Source organism: Lonchura striata, chromosome 5 (assembly GCF_046129695.1).
Source record: "Lonchura striata isolate bLonStr1 chromosome 5, bLonStr1.mat, whole genome shotgun sequence".
Lineage (NCBI taxonomy): Eukaryota > Metazoa > Chordata > Aves > Passeriformes > Estrildidae > Lonchura > Lonchura striata.
This window is the reverse complement of record NC_134607.1, coordinates 17,878,424-17,894,843: the sequence shown is the minus strand read 5'-3', so window position 1 is coordinate 17,894,843 and position 16,420 is coordinate 17,878,424. Positions and strand designations below refer to the sequence as shown.

Genomic DNA, 16,420 nt, shown 5'->3' with positions numbered 1-16,420 from the left:
CTTTTACCACAGTATGTGAACCTAGGCACAACTGAGTACATCTCCTAATGTCTCACATCTTGACCAAGAGTAAATTCCTGTGATGCTAGAAGAGGTCAGGAAAAATAACTATATATTTTCAGGCACATCCTACCCTGAATTTCAACAGTGCATCTTGCAGAGACCATTCAACACCTGGTAAAGCTGGGAATTTGGCAAGTGGTCCAGACTCCACAACAGGCTATCAGGTTCCTAAATTATCTAGGACAGCTCTCATATATAGCTCAAAAAGGTAATACATAGGGAAATAAGAAGCCTGAAGTTGGCAGAAGAATTTAATTCAATTGATGGGCTCTGCTGACACAAAGTATGAAATGGCAGCTTGAACTATTTCTGAAGAGCAGCCACATTTTTATTCAAGAGCTTTATAGTTTTTATTGAGGCATTAAGAGCAGTGCCATGGTTAAGGCTTCTCCAATAAAGAAGTAGTAAAAATCCTTGTTTCATACTTTATTTAAATTTATTCTCCACAATAAATATCTTTCTTAGCATCACTTTTTGGCAGGCTTGCTTAATAAAAATTTATTTCTAAAATGTGGGATCTCAATGGTGGCTGTAAGCCTTATCAAAGCCAACCAGGCTGAAATCAAAGGCTTAAATCTCAATGCTATCAGAGATTAAATTTTCTTCACTTCACAGAAAAATACCTGGACAAGCAAATTAGCTATACTATTACAATCAGACACAGATATGCATCAGGGAAAGTCATATCAGCTGAGACTATTTCAGAAGGCTGTTAAAATACATTTCCTCCAAGACTTAATTATTATTCCCTTGTCCTTTATATATTGGGTAAGCATACATAAAGGGATGCCCATCTATTAAGTTTCAGCCACAACTTGACACATGCAGAATATTGACCTTTTAAGACACTGGCTGCAAACCTTGGCCCAGAGACTCCTGCTGTTGTTAGACCTATAAGAGGACACAGGGGAAAAAAAAAAAAAAAAAAAAAAAAGATGGGAGGAATGACCAGGAGTCACTTAAGAAGCTAAGATCAAACGGAAGAGCCTGTAATCATTTTCCAGCAATGCTTTGAATTTGTGGTTAATGCATGAAAACTTTCATCTTAAGGCCTTGGACATCAATCACTTCCCATCTCATCTGTGTCACACATGCCACAGGAGAGTGCTGGAGAGCAGCTTGAGATGTACTAAGGGGGGTGAAATTTTAGCCTGCTGGTGTGAATCTGGCTCACTAATTCTGAGAACACAGTCAGTCACCTGCACTTCATCTTTGTATGAACACCAAAAACTACCCAAAGTTACTGATCAAAGGACAGGATTTTGGTTTCCCAAGCACTGTAATATTTAACTATTTACTATTAATAATTTATTTACTATTTAAAGATATCCATCAGCAGAAAACTGTGGAATCACACCAGATTTGCAATAAGGTTTATAACCAGGATGGTTTGTTAAAACAAAAGGAAGCTGTACCAGGATAGATAAAGAGGTATCAGCTAATCCATAACCTGTCTCTGGAAGTCCTGAATAGGAGATACCCTTTCCCCAAGAACAGAGGCAGGACACACACACACCCCATAATCCCTGCTTCCTCCCAGCCATCATCATTTGCAGCTATTTCTGAACCAGAAGTCCCCTTCTGGACCACTGCCCACCAACACTGCTTCACCTCTTTTCCACTATATCTTTATTTCATTTTTTAAGCCCCTACATATTTTTCATGCTCACAACATGCTGTGGCAGCAAGCTCCATACCCAAATTGCACTGTGGGTGAGGGGGTGGAGAGAAAGTGCTTTTGTTTGTGTTAAAGCCTGCTCCTTCAAATGCCACCAGGCAAGCTTTAATTCTTGTATTTCAGTACATGAGACATTAAACAGATAATGCTTCCTTGAGTTTCAGAAATACAGGCAAAGGTTTATATACCTTGATGAATCAGAGGGCTAAAATAGGAAGCTCGTATTCTAAAAATTTCTTTATCTCTTTACTGAGAACTTTAGTTTGGTACAACACTTGCAGAATGGTCACAGAAGATGGTGTGTGAGGTTAGGCAGGGATAATCACATAAAGCAGCAGGGAGAAAGACACAATTCCCTGTTAAAGAGAACTCTGTACTTTGACATGTGCTTTGAAACAGAGGGAAAACATAACTCCTTTGCAGCTTGATTGCTTGGAACTTCAGGGGGCTATTTTTAAAACAATCGGATGGTTCCAGAAGGCAATTGAAATTCCTTAGGCATCCAGCAAAGCCAGAGTTCTCACAAGTTACCCTTCAAGGATTTATGCATTTTCTTCTCTGAGGAAAATTGCTTCTGGAAGCTCACATAAAGCAAACACATAGGCAGAACTAATACAGCAAGGCAAGATCAGAAAGGCCAATAATTGCCTCAGGAGATTCCATGGAGGTGGGTATTACTTTAAATGATGTTTCAGATCAAAACAATAAAGAAATTTTCCAAAAGATAATTTAAAATATCATTAAATACTGCTGCTGTTAGTAAATGCCTTTTTTTTCTCCAAGATGCATTGCAAATGAAAGATGTGCTCAGTGCAGTTCAGTTCAATTATTTTAATAGGTCTCTTGCTGGTTTTAGCATTCCATTTTTGTCCAATACTGTGATCACACTTCATGAATATTAGACATTCTCCACTGTAACGTGAGAGACAAATAACACAATAATTCCAGCTGTTGTATTCCTGCTGCACACCCTGTATCACTTCCTACTGGAACACCCCCAACACAAAGGCAGAACTAAAAGGCATAAATAGCCTTGGCAGCTGAGCTATTACCATCTTAACTCCTGATGAAGTATTGCTCTGAGTCCTTCATGCCTTCTGTACCAGCACAGTGATGTGGAGACCAGCCCAAATACCAGCCCAACTCCAGCAGTGCACATTTGGAAGCAGAAGACAGAAATCCCCAGCTGTCAGCAGGCAGAGGGAGTGGCTGGCTCATATCTCTCTGCCTTTCTGTGCAAGTGCAGTGCCACAGTATCAGTCACTGCTGCTCCCAGCTCCTTTGCTTTCCTGCTAAATATTTGTCAGAATGCTAAAAATAAAATTGGTGGAAATTGAGATGAACTCCAGATTTCTACATCTTCATGACTGCAGGGAAGTTCCAAATGCATTTTTTGCTTAATGTAGGTTTTATATATTAATTATATATTATATATTATATATTATATATTATATATTATAATTATATATTATATATTATATATTTATATTTATAACTTAATGTAGGTTTTATATATTCCCCATCTCTCCATCTGCTGAGTGAGGGCCAGGAGATTCTCCTGACTTCTGACTTGCCCCATACAATGAGGTCAGTTCTGCTTTGAAGCAGGTGGTGTGCTGTTCTGCCTCCCTCAAAAGCAAAGTTTATCTAACCTAGACTGGGGGAAGGGCCTCCCTAATTTTCTAATATTGACTTAGACCCAAAACACATTTTTGAAAACAGCTACAACAACTGGTTACTTTAAAATTAAGAAATATATACCATTTTCTATACTGGGAAGCTCAAATCTGTTTTTTATCTGAAACAGAATCTGTTGTGTTTGTCAGGTTATGCTCTTAACAAGTGTTTTGGTGATTTTGGAATCATCCTTTAATTACCAGCTTTTCAGAAAAATTCCCAGTGGATCATCAGTCTTTCAGTTGTCATTGCCCCCACTCCAGGAACTCCCTTTTTCCCCTCCTTTCCCAGTCCATGAGATTCAGGCACACAGATGCTCACATCACATATAACTGAGAGGAAAGAGATGTACAGGAGATACATTGGTGCAGAGGTGCCATTAGAAGTGATGATCCAGCAAAAGCTGTGGCTTTTAGCTAAGTTCCAGCTTCTGCATAAAGATTCCTCTTTCCCTTGTCTGCAGAATCAAGGTGTTTCGTACTCCAAAATCTCACATGGATATCAGTATCTTAAAAATTCCTTGGTTTGCCTCCTTCCTACCTGGGGATAGGTATTCTAGGTGACCACACCCCTCCTCACCCAGTCCCTGGGATGGTGCTTGGACTTGTTTCATCACTCAGCACACTTAAAACTAACAAGGAAACGCAGCATTTTGTTGTGCCTCAATGTATTCTGTGTTTTCCCAACTCCTCTTCCTCTACAGCTTTTCATGCAGCATGCCCAGGGAGCGCTCTTAGTCCCAGCAGAAGCACCACAGCCACAGCATCACAGGAGCATCACAAGGGCTGGCTGCAAATAGTCCAGGAACCTCTCAAGGGCTGATGCTGGCAGTAACAATTTGAGAAGAGCTTTTCTCTACCTACCATGTTGACAGCATCCTGGTCAAAGGGGTTCCACTCAATGTTCTGAGGATAATGGGCCAAAACTTTGGACTTGAAGGTTCTTCTTAGGGGACTCTGGTCAAAATTCTCTCCTGCAACAAATGAAGAAATAATGACTCAAAACAGCAGTGAGGTTTCAGAGAGAACTGACCTGGGTTTCCTTTTTTTTTTGGTCAAATCTGATTGGTATTTTGACTCTCAGAGGTACAACTTTTAAAAGAGAAACAGAAAAGATTCCCATTCTGTCTGACCTTACCCTCCTTCCCACAAAATCTTACTGCAGTTGCAACACAGCCTCCAGTTTAGTATTTACAGAATGGAAATATATTGTCAAGAGAAAAATCACTGCTGAAATCTTACAGAGAAAGACCTTGCAATCAGCTGGATTCTTGACCTTTTCCTACAGCTTGAGTATCTAGAGATGGCTTTACGTAGTCAGCGAAAAAGCACTTTCCCTCAGGTTTGTTAGAAGCTGTCTTTAAGGTCAATAAAAATATGAGCACCTCTTGGCTATTATAAATTATTCAAGTGTTCATTATAGATGATAATTTTTATATTACAAGTCCTATCTGACAATTAAACATTTATTTTTTCCACAGCAAATTTCAAGGACATACATTCTCCACACAAAGAATCCAGCAAGTGCAAAGAGGAAGACTGAAATTAGACTTCAAGAAGAAATGCATCCAGTTATCAGCATACAAATACTGTATTTCACAGTGATGTTGTTAATGGAGTTACCCCCACTGGATTGTCTACAGCATGAAAAACAGTAATCAAAACAAAGAGTTCTTCAAATCTGTTCATTAAATGACCAACTATTACACTATCACACAAAACCAGCTCTTCCAACAGCACTCATATGCAAGTGCATTCTGAGAAGGAGTTTTCTTCCCAAGTCATCTCTAAGACTTCAAAGATATTGTTACTTTTATACAATACTTACTTTGAACACAGGATTTAGACATATTGCAGCATCATAGTGGTGGAATCATCACCCTTGAAGCGTTCAAAAAACATGTGGATGTGGCATTTGGGGATATGTTTTAGTAGCAAAAAGGCAGTGCCAGGTTTAATGGTAGGATTTGATAATCTATGAAGATCCTCAAAATCAGTTGCAAGCTCAGACCAAGTACACCAAAAGCAGAGTCCATAAATCTATTTCATGACATGACAGTAGAATAATCTCTTATTTTGGTCCAAAAGTTCTTTGCAGAGCCATTAAAGACACTGCCATCCACCAATTCCGAAAATGTCACAAAATGAAGATCCCATCAAGCAAAGGCAGCAAAAATTTTCTCTCCAGGTATGTACTTAGACATACTCAGCAACATTTCTAGCTCTTAGAATCAAACAGTAATTAGCATGCTTGAATAATCAAACAAATATGCACTAAGGTATCTCCCAATTAGATCTTCCATCATTCTCACATCTGACAGAGTTTACCTTACAACTGTGGCTTGGCAGAAAGGCAGGTAGTTGATACTAAATTTATTTGGTTGCTTCTACTAAAAGTAAGAAGAGAATATGTGGATGACTTAATGAAGTTCTCTATGCTGGCAGTAAGTGACTGCTGAAGTTTAAATTTCTTTGAAGGTTTCCTTTCTCATGACAAAAAAAAAAAAAAGAAAATGTTTTGGTTATCAAGCATAAGCACTGTTATAAGAAATTCAGCTGCCCAAAACCAGCAGTTACAATGTCCCTGTAGGCTGACAACATGGCTTCATTTTATCCAGGAAAATAATTGTCACAAACAACTTACCTTTGTAGAGTCTCTGTAGTGTTTGCATTTTATCATCCCAGTGGTTTGAGAAAAATATAAACTTAGGCAAAACACACATAGAGAAAATGCAATTCTCTCTATCAGTGACCATGAGGGAAAAGCAAAGAGCCAAGACACCACACTAGAGTAAATCAGCTTGTCATTAGCTTGAAAGGACACGACATTGCACCCTCCATACAAAGCTGCCTCACAGAAAGACAAGCAGGGCAAGCTTTTAGAAGAGATACGAAATTAGGAAAAAACCAATACAAGGATGTGACAGGAGCAGCCTGTGTGTGAGGGTGAAATGCCATCATCTGCCCAAGCTAGCAGGAAACACTCCAACTCTCACCAAAACCAAATTAAAAGCATGAACCACAACAGCCAGCTCCACACTGACAAGCAGCTGGAAGAGAACCACAGGGAGCAGAATCTCCTTGGCAAACATGAGGGAAGGGATGTGGACTGAAGGGTACCTGATACTATCAGCTCTCAGCCTTGGGAGTGCTGAACTGCTGAGTCACATGTGGCAGAGAGAATCTACTTATCTGTTATTCTAGATGAACAGTGAGTTTTCATTAAACCTCCCCACATGCTTTTAAGTGCTTCTTTGCTAATTTTCCAAACAGGATTAGCAAGGCACATTTAAAGTGAACCAAGTATTAAATGCAAATTTAATCCATTTGCTAAAATACTAATGGCCAGATAACAGTACTATGAATATGGACAGGAACATTGTATTTGATGCGTGCTGACCATGAAAACAGCACAACTCTGTGGCAAATTTAAAAATTGGGTTTGAATTGAACCCTTTTGCTTTTCAGGATATTAAAAAAAATTCAAGTACTTTTAAAAATTGTGTAAAACATGTCAGATTCAACTTCCATTTCATTTGGATAGTACATCCTGTTAATGGTACTCTTAAACTTGTGCCTTCCTTTAAGGAGCTGGCTTTTAAAGGGACATTTAGTTTCAAATTAAAAGCAAATGGTGAAGCAATGGATGCTAGATCAAGAAAAAACTATGCTAATTTCATTTCAAAACAAAAAAAATGCTCAAAACCAGAAAACAAGCCTGATCCATATTTTGGATAAAGGATACAACTACTAGGCAAATGCAGCTACATCCATTAAGTTGTTAATAATGATGACTTTCATAAGAGTGATCCTATGTCAAAATTTAGCATTCTTCAGGTTTAAACAGCTCTGTTTCAATTAATTGTCATAGTGACAGAGGCACACAAAGCTTTGTACCAAATAGGCAGAGGTATCTTCCAACCTCTGCTCCAGGGAATGCCAGCTATCTGTCACTCCTCCCAAGCTCTGGAACACAGACAGGAATGCCTGTGACTACAGAAACAAAAATACCTTTTATTCCTTTAGAGGAATGCACTGGGAGCACAGCTATGCACAGTGCTCCTGGTGACCACCTCTGTGACAGCTACCTCGAATTAAAAGAGCTCAGCACACCCAGCTACAGCCTCTCCCTGCAGATGGAATTTTGCTAAGCTTATTTAATAATAGGATGACCCTGCACGAGAAGCAGATAATACACAATGTGTGAGTGAGAGAACAATGTGGGCACAGCAATAACAGTGCGTGGCTGGGGAGCAAGCAAGCTGTTAATTGTCAGGCCTAGGGACTGGTTAGTTTAAGTAGTGCAGAACTAGTCTGCTGCTTTTCTTCCATGCCTCCCCAGGATGCCAAGGTGGCAGTGAGAGGCTGATCAGAGTTCAAGGACATTAACTCAAAGTTTTTATTTCTGACCTCACATTCTCATAATCTCAGAGCAGAGGATGGAGATGATATGAAAGGGAGGACTGGGACAAGGCAGACAAACCAGTTTTAATTCCAAAGTTTTAAAATCTGAGTTGTCTGTAAGATGGTAGTGGATTTCAGAGAGGCTGAGGAGGAGGGCAGTGTCTAACCTGCCTTCTGTATGCCAATATGTAGAGGAATTAATGGATCATATTTAAGCAGGAAACCATAGGGGGATATGCGCCCTATCAAGATACCTAAATTATTTGGAATTTTTTTGGGGGTGTGTGTCTATGTGAACCTCACCAGTACTGCTATTTAAATCTAGACTGCAAAATAATCTTCCCTGAGGTGTCAGGAAGCTTTATTTCTCTGTACCAGAAATTGGTGGAGCTGAACCTTCCAGTCCACTCAATTCACAAATCCACATAACTAAGCCTCGTTAGATTTCTGGGCAAGTATCCTGTAAAATGGTAAGATATTGTTCAGTCTATTATGGACAGATATCTAGCATGGTCTCCTCTCCACCAATATAGAGACATCACTAGTGGGATTTTGCTGGAGAACCACATCTGCCAAGAGAGCTTCAAGAAAAGAGAACAAAATTTTCAAAATATTGACTTAAATTAGGTAAAATAATTAAGAAGTCCAAGAGGTTTGGTTTTGATTTGGATCTGTGATTTTCAATTTGATTCAAGAGGAGTTAGAAGACTGAAAATAAAGAAATAGAGAGGTCCTGATCATTGTTTTATCCTTAACCCCTCTTTACCTGAGGTTTTGTCTGCAGTGTCTGAGCTCTTGCCATGGAGATCTGCTTGCAGATATTGGTACAAGACTACACAACATAACAAACAGAAATAAAAAAAGCAAGTATGAGCAAAATGAAAAGATATGCAATGTACTAGGGAGGGAAAAAACATGAAGCAGACATTAAATATTCCCCCTCACAATCTCACTTCCCCCCACTACTGGCAAAGGGTAAATCCACACCATAAATAAAACCTTCCAGGACTGGATTACTGTAGAGGTGCTGAATGCAATGACAGACATGGCAGAAATACTTGTCAAAATTAGTAACAAGATTAAATTCTCAGTACTTCAAACAACACACTGCTTTACAGCTTCCCTATTATGAAATACATCTTTGTTCACATATTGAGCCCTTCTAGAGCCTGAGAAACTCAGGGGAAAAAACACACCAGTCCTTCAGCTGAAAACCACTAAGTTTTATTTCGTATAATACTGTTAGCCATGTTGTTACGCCTTCAATCCTGTACTGCATGCCATTTTCAGGATTTACTGAAGTTATCCAATCACTCTATTCATCATTGCTGTCTCATAACTGGGTGGTTTTAGACTAAAAGTTGAATAAATAAGCTATGTTTAGAACTTGGATGAACAACTTTAACATGTTCCAGCAACAGCTACCACTTCTAAAGGAAGAGCTTCCTGCTAGCATGTCTGAGGCTTCTTCTAACTGGTTTGCTCATCCCCTACAGACAAACAAAAATGTTTCCACAGATGCCTTGGCATTTCAGTGTCAAAAAAAAAATCACATTCACCTACTACACAAAGCCACCACACAATCCTCCTCTAGCTAAATCTTTTTATGGAGCTGGCACCTATGTTAAAGCTACAGTACCAGTGACCTCTCTGGTGATTCACTCTCTAGGTGTAAATTCAGAGTAGTCCTGCTACAACCTCCCACTTGAGTGTTAATCCAGACACCAGTGTAGAGAGCATAGTTCTGCCAATGCCAGATGTTTTTGGGAAGGTAACCCTCAGCAAAGGGCACAGGAGTTCTTTCAATAGAGAATTTTAGACATTAATTTGTATTTTAGGATTATTTTGTCTTTTCTTTAGGAGGCACCTGAAGATAGCCCATATTTGAATCTGTAGGATGATGTTTCTCCACCCCATATGTTTCAAGTAATTTCATTCTAATTTTGGGCTGTTTGAACTAAAAAATTGCATAAGTATTAAATTAAAGGAAACAAAAAAAATTGTCAAAACTAGAGAGATACCTCTTGCTAAATGGCCCATATCCACACTACCTTTAAAAGTCTCTCTGCCTGGCTGTCCTTTCAGCTCTCCCCTAAAGATTTTAATTCAAAGGGAATTTGGCACTCAGCTTCCACAGAGGTAGCCAGCACCTCTGCAACAGGAAGAATGAAAAGGAGCAACCTGTGAAACAACGTATAACCAGATGCTCTAGGACAGGCTCTGGTTTGATGCCCATTTCAGTTCTTTGACTATTTATTATCATCAATCACATGGCTAAGCAGCCACAGAAGTGATGTAAAAACTCCTGCACAGGAAGTCAACTTGCCAACAATGATACAAACACAGAGCCATATACACTCCCCTGTGGTGTACCACCTAATTCTTTACACAAACACAATGTAATGAAACCCTATTAGTGCCACAAATTAATTACACTTGGGAAACATGCAGTATTTTAAAAATTATATTAAAAAGGAGATTTGTTCACATAAACAAGTCATTGTACATCTAAAAAAAAGAAGGAAAGGCTCTTAAAATGAGAAATTTTGTTTGCCATAATATCTTCTTTTGGTCCTTGATTAAAATACTAAACTATCTGCCTCATGATTAACACTATCCAGCATCAACACCATCAGTCTTAAAAGCCTAAAGTCCCAGCTGCCAAGAGATCACAGACATGTCACTACATTAGTGAGTAAGTATGAATTGCAACATCCCTTTTACACCAAAATTGCATTATAATCTTGTCAAATCCAAAAAATCAAATCAGGTCAGTTAGGGTGATTTTTTGCAGTGGAGCAGGTGGAGTTTAATAAACAGGTGACCAAGGCATAGTGCTCCTATACAATTACCTTGGAGTCTGTCTCCAAAGGCTAAAGGCATTAGCAGGCAACAGTGGAGAAGGTATAAAACCTGACCTGTACTTATAAGTACAGGGAATTTGTTATACTTTGGGCCTTTATTTTCTCTAGAAATCAAGGTGTGGAATTCACTCATACTTCTCCTACTGCCTTTACAAGTATGGGCTCCCAAACTAGGGAAACATGCCCCAGAGATCCTTGGCCTATCCTGGTCTACTGCTGTTGAGGTTTGTGTGCAACAAAGCAGGAAAGAAAGAGGAGTTTTTCAGTAAATTTTGTTTTGGGGCTTTTTTAAGACAGGGACAAAGAGCTTTATTTTTATAATTCCAGTTACCTTTTAAACTGAGCTGTTAAGTTAGGGTTTTTTTAAACCACTCTGCAGTGCACATACATCATGCACCCATATTAATCTCCACTCATCAGGATGGCAAGTTTGAGCTGTCTTGTTACTTGAAGCCAGAAGCAGTTTCACCAAAGCCACATTTATATAACATCTTCCAGCCAAATTAAACTCAGCTTGCAAATCAGTATAAGAAAAGAAGGAAGTCTAATTTGACCCAGACCATTTTCAGCACTAAACAACTTTGACATCAAGAGAACATGAAGATGTCCACACTGCAACTAGAACACCCAGTTAAACCCAGGGGTTAAGCCTTCTTTTTACCTACTTCACACAAGCTTGAGGCCTCAGTTCCCTGAACTTGGCAACCTTAAAGTGGGATTTCCCCAGATTAAAGGAAGCCCTTCCTTGCTGATGCTGCCAAGAGCTATCCCTTGATGTCCTGAGCCACACAGAAGATGTAAGGGACTCATGGTTGGTTTTCACTCAGCACTGCCCACATGCTGTTGGTACCAGAGGGAAGCCAACCCCAGTTTGAGGAAGATTCTTCTTCTTCCAACAGCACAGTCCAACCCAACACTGGCACACAGGATGGATACTTAAAACACCCTCAGAAGGGACAGTTTCCTTGCAGTCCTTTGAAGAGCTGGCCCACACCTGTGAGGTTTACACAGCTGGTTCCCTCAGTGGGGCAAAAGGAGGATTTAGAAAGGATAGGCCCAGAACTGGCTCCCCATTGCAGTGAGTTTACTCCCTTTGTACAGGGTTTTACCCTTTACAAACACAGGGTTACAGGAAGGCAACTGTCATCTGTCAAAGGCTGCAGCTGCTAGCTTTATTAAAACTTAGTTAATATGTGGTCTTGGTGAGAAAAGGGTTGGGCAAAGAAAGAGCTTTGCTACTTGCAGCCAACAAAGCTCTTTCATTGGCATAAAGTAGAAGCACTCCCTTGTGTAGCACAAACGTTAATTCAGGGAGTTTTGAGCAACTGCTGTGTAAGTTGTTGCCAATAAGGAATTGGCCTTACAAGAGTCTCCAAGAGCCAGTCTTCCTCCAGTTTTCAGCAACTGAATCCTTTTAAAAGAGAAAAAAACCTCCTGCACACTGAAAAGTCACAAGAACCCTCAAGGCAAGGCTTGAAATGACCAGAGCTTCCAGATGGAGAAGGGCAGCAAGCAGGAATGGAGCTGCAGAGAGACAGGGATGTGCTGCCCACACGGCCACATTCATCTTTCAAAGCTGATACTTCCACTTAAGAGCTACCTGAAAACCATTTCAGTTTGCAGACTGCTCTCAGCTGCTTCAACCCAGCTGTACCATGGTGACTGGAGATCACCATACTGCTGCAAATGCTTTGAAAGTGAGCAAAGCTGTCACCAAAGGACCGAGGCATTTATACACCATGCTGGATGATGCAGTTATTATTAGCTTTGGGGAGGGGAAGGACTTTTGTCAACTAGAAATGTTAGAACATTGTTAAAAGGAAAAAACAATCTTGAAATAAAGATCAGTTGTAACTACTCCATGAACATCGCTATAGGTGTTAGACAACATAAGCTTCATCTACAATCTGAAGAATGCCAGTGAGTTTACAGAAGGGATCATTAAGTGCATCAGTGCACAGTAATCGTGCGTGTAAGCCACGTGAAGAATATTCTTTATGCTTGTATAAACCTTAAGTAAATCATTACTAGTTAGATTAGTCAGATACAGCTTTAGGTTTTATTGATTGCAGCAGAGCTCTATTCAGACAAAAGCACAAATGCCCAGATTTAATTTTTTATCACTCCTGCCAATTTTGTGGCTAGTTTCCAAGTTTACTGAAAACACAGCAAGCTGACAGCAGGACCCAATCACCAGGTCACTGTAAAGTTTTAGGATTCAAATCCAAAGTCTTGGACAAGCATTAATTTCTAGATCCCAACTAGATTCTAAATGGAAAACTCAAAGCACAGGTTTCTACCATGCCTCTAAGATTTAGCTCAGATCCCTACAAAGGCTGCCAGAACCAAAATCCTTTGGCTTCCCTTAATGCCTTGGGGAGTATTAGGTGCCAAAGCATCTGTGGAAAGAAGGCTCTCACTTGAAAAAGCCAGAAAAGTAAATGTCTCTGGGTACAGCTCATAAATGCCCATGTGTCTCTGATCCTTTCTTCCCTTGTCCCACTCATCCCCACAGACAGCTGGAAATGAAGGCAATTCTGCACGTGCAGCCCTGACCTCGTGCCTCAAAAACACTGTTTCTACCAGGATTCTCCCAGATTTTCTCTCAGAGGTATTTTGGGGATGCTTGCTCTCCCAACAACCCAGCTTTAAACCCCATTCTATACCTTCCACTGCCATCAAGGAGATCTCTTGAAGAACAAAAAAGAAAAGTGCAAAAGGCTCTTTATCTCACAGGTACCCCTGCTGCCAAAGCACAGCAATGAAAACCAGTGTCTCTTTCTCCCCTCACATTTCTACAGCCACTCCAGTGAAAATCCCTCTACCAGTAGATATCCATTTAAGAATGGCATATCCTTAAGGAATGTTTTTAGATCCTAAAGGTAAAGAGACTTGAGAGCCACAAAAGGGAACAGGGAGCAATTCCTGGTCTGAAACTGGGTTGAAGGGAGCCAGTAGGACTCTGAACGAGGAAAGATGCACAGAAAGAAGAGTAAGAAATTGAAGCCCACTTTCAACCAAAGTGCATACCCTACCTATTATTCAGTGCCCTCTTAGTAGAGATGAAAGCAGCAGAGAAGAGAGATCTAAATAAACCTAAAATTACTTGGCATTTAAGTAAATGTTTCCTCTTCACCACTAATCCACTAATCTTTTGGTGCCTTGATCCTAGGTTGATTGGCATGCTATAAATACATAGGTAGAAGGCACAAAATTGCTGCTCTAATTTTTACATAAGCATGAGCTGTCACGAGCTACAGATCTATTTGAAAACCAAGGCTTTTAGAACCCTCCTGGCCATTGCAAACCACTCCTGTTATTTCTACATGACATATGTTACAGTATTTTACACCTTCCTTTGGCATAAAGGGGAATTTTATGGAGTTAAATAAAAGGCTGCACCTAATGAGGCAAACCATGCCATGCTGTTTTGGAGCCTCGGTAGCTGTTACAACATTGCACATTAGAAACGGAGCATTTCACACTGAGCAGATCAAGGCTGGATTGGCCACAGACTGGAGCTGAACGCACTTTAGTACCTGTGGTTTCTGTGACTGTACAAAGGACTGCAAAGGCTAATAAACGCAAGGAAGTACATGCAAAAGGAGAGAGAATAAACACAATGTATGGGTGTAGAAACAACTGAAAATAGTGGTGTCATGGTGTAACAATGTAGAACTAAATGTGAACATCCTATTGCAAAAAACAAGAGTATTATAATTTTGTTTTGAAAATGTTGTTATTCCTTCAAATCAAGGCAGAAGATAGTAATTTTGGGTGCTTAAGGATGTGTTTTCATAGTCCCCACTCAACATTCCCTATTAAACATAAGCCCAACTCAAGATCTGTGTAAGAAGCAGCACAGATGCAGTGTATTCACAACCACATACATGTGCACACTCCCTCTCCCACAAAGAGAGTGGGATGGCAGGAACACTCTACTCCAGGATAAAAGCTGCCCCTGCACCTGGGGATCTTCCACACAACAGCCTGAGCAACAACAGAGACAGTCCCCAAACCTGGACACCAGCTGGCTCCTCATTCCACACAGGGATGCAGCAGCATCAGAAGCTCCTGCGTTGATCCTGTGGGATTACAATTCCCATCTCAAATCAGGCAGCATATACACATGTCAGATTAAAGAGACGCAGGCATTTGCATACCTCTTCAGGGTTTGACAGGTTTGTGGTGATTTACTCTGCGACCTGCAGAATACATAACCAGGAATATCCCTGATGGATGCCTCCTCAATGCAAAGGTTAACAGGTCTGTGTGCATTACATTAAATATTTACATTAAGAAAGCAATTTTAAAAAAAAATATATAAATGGGAAGCACACGCAAGAAGAAAGACCCAAGCTAAAAAATATTTGACAAAAAATTATACAGATCTTGGCAGTTACACAGATGTTGGCAATGAGCTAAGCAGGGGATACCTGAGCACATTACTGAATATTTGCTAAAATAAACTCTGTAGTGTTACTATCAGAATGAAAAAAATCCTTTACTGTTAAGGACTATGAGATGATTCACTAGTATTAGATTATCACAGACTACAATGAATATTTCAAGGGCTTCACGTGTATACAGACAATCAGTCCAATGGGTCCAGTCTCCAAGTTGTCACAAGAACAGGCAGTGCATGTGGGGAACAGAATTCCCCTTTGAAATCTAAACCACTATGTATGTATGGGATTAAAGGAATCTGAGCACTCGCATACATCCTATAGCTGCAAATTCATGGGTCATGAAAGAATTTCAAACCACTGAAACTTCTAGCTAAACTTATTTATTAAGCAAAACAACAAAACATGCTTCTTTGCCTCTGAAAAAGGCTGCTTGCTAAAGTAGGACTTCACCCCAGGCTTTGAATTCAGCAAGGTTTATTCTCTGTTTGTACCGATATGACAGCCTGAATGCAACTTATTTTAATGCAGAAATATGAAACTCCAACCTGAATCTGTATTTTGTAGCACCAGAGTATCCATTTATAAACAGCCTGAGGAACTGAGTGTTCTGGTGGTGCTTCTGGTTAACCCCTTCCCAAATTATTGCCTCCATAAAGAAACATCCTTCTGCCTCCCATCCTGGAGATCTCAACTATTTGGTGTGTTTATCCAGAGATCTTCCTCACCTTTCCTGCTTCCTTTCTCACACTGGTGCTTCCTAACAAAGCTGCTTTAGGTTAAGCAGTGAGCCCTGTTTCATTCAGGTCAGGAACACTTTGATTTTACAGTGAAGGGGGAAAGATGTAATAATCCTGCACTAAAGGCACTAATCCATATCACCTTCCCACCTCTCCACTGCTTTCTCCCTGCCTAAGGAGCTGATGGATTTTGATGCAGCCCACAGGAAGAGATCTTGAGCAGCTGAGTTAATGGGAGCAAAACCTGAGCCCCACACAGGTTCAGCTCCTCTCCAGGTTAGATCAAAGTGCAATTGCCTTACCTGGATGATAACACACACTCACATGACCCTGCAATAGTCATGCAGGTGCACTCTGTGACAGAGGTTTGCACTTTCTTAGACAAACAACACTGCTGCATGTCCCTGAATCGTCAGGGCATGTCAAAGCAGCCATGAAATCAATATTGTCTAAAATAACTGATGTTTCCCAAGTCTTTGTTTTCTGCTGTGAAAAGGCATTTAATTGCAACCATGTGCTAACCTGTAGATGCAAAAGCACTGACTTCTGTCCTGATCCAACATCAGTTTTTCCCTTTCCCTAACCTCTT

General features: G+C 40.2%; 1 protein-coding gene across 2 annotated transcripts in view; it reads right to left on the bottom strand.

Moving 5' to 3' along the window:
* DENND5B (DENN domain containing 5B) overlaps positions 1-16,420 on the bottom strand; it is a 107,941-nt gene that overhangs the window by 56,853 nt on the left and 34,668 nt on the right. Inside the window, exons 2-3 of one of the 2 annotated variants that reach the window (XM_021539994.3) lie at positions 8,588-8,653; positions 4,282-4,391 (exon numbers count right to left, since the gene is read on the bottom strand). In XM_021539994.3, coding sequence (XP_021395669.2) covers positions 4,282-4,391; positions 8,588-8,653 — 176 coding nt within the window. The remainder of the gene's footprint in view (positions 1-4,281; positions 4,392-8,587; positions 8,654-16,420) is intronic. The other variant, XM_021539995.3, reaches the window with a different exon arrangement.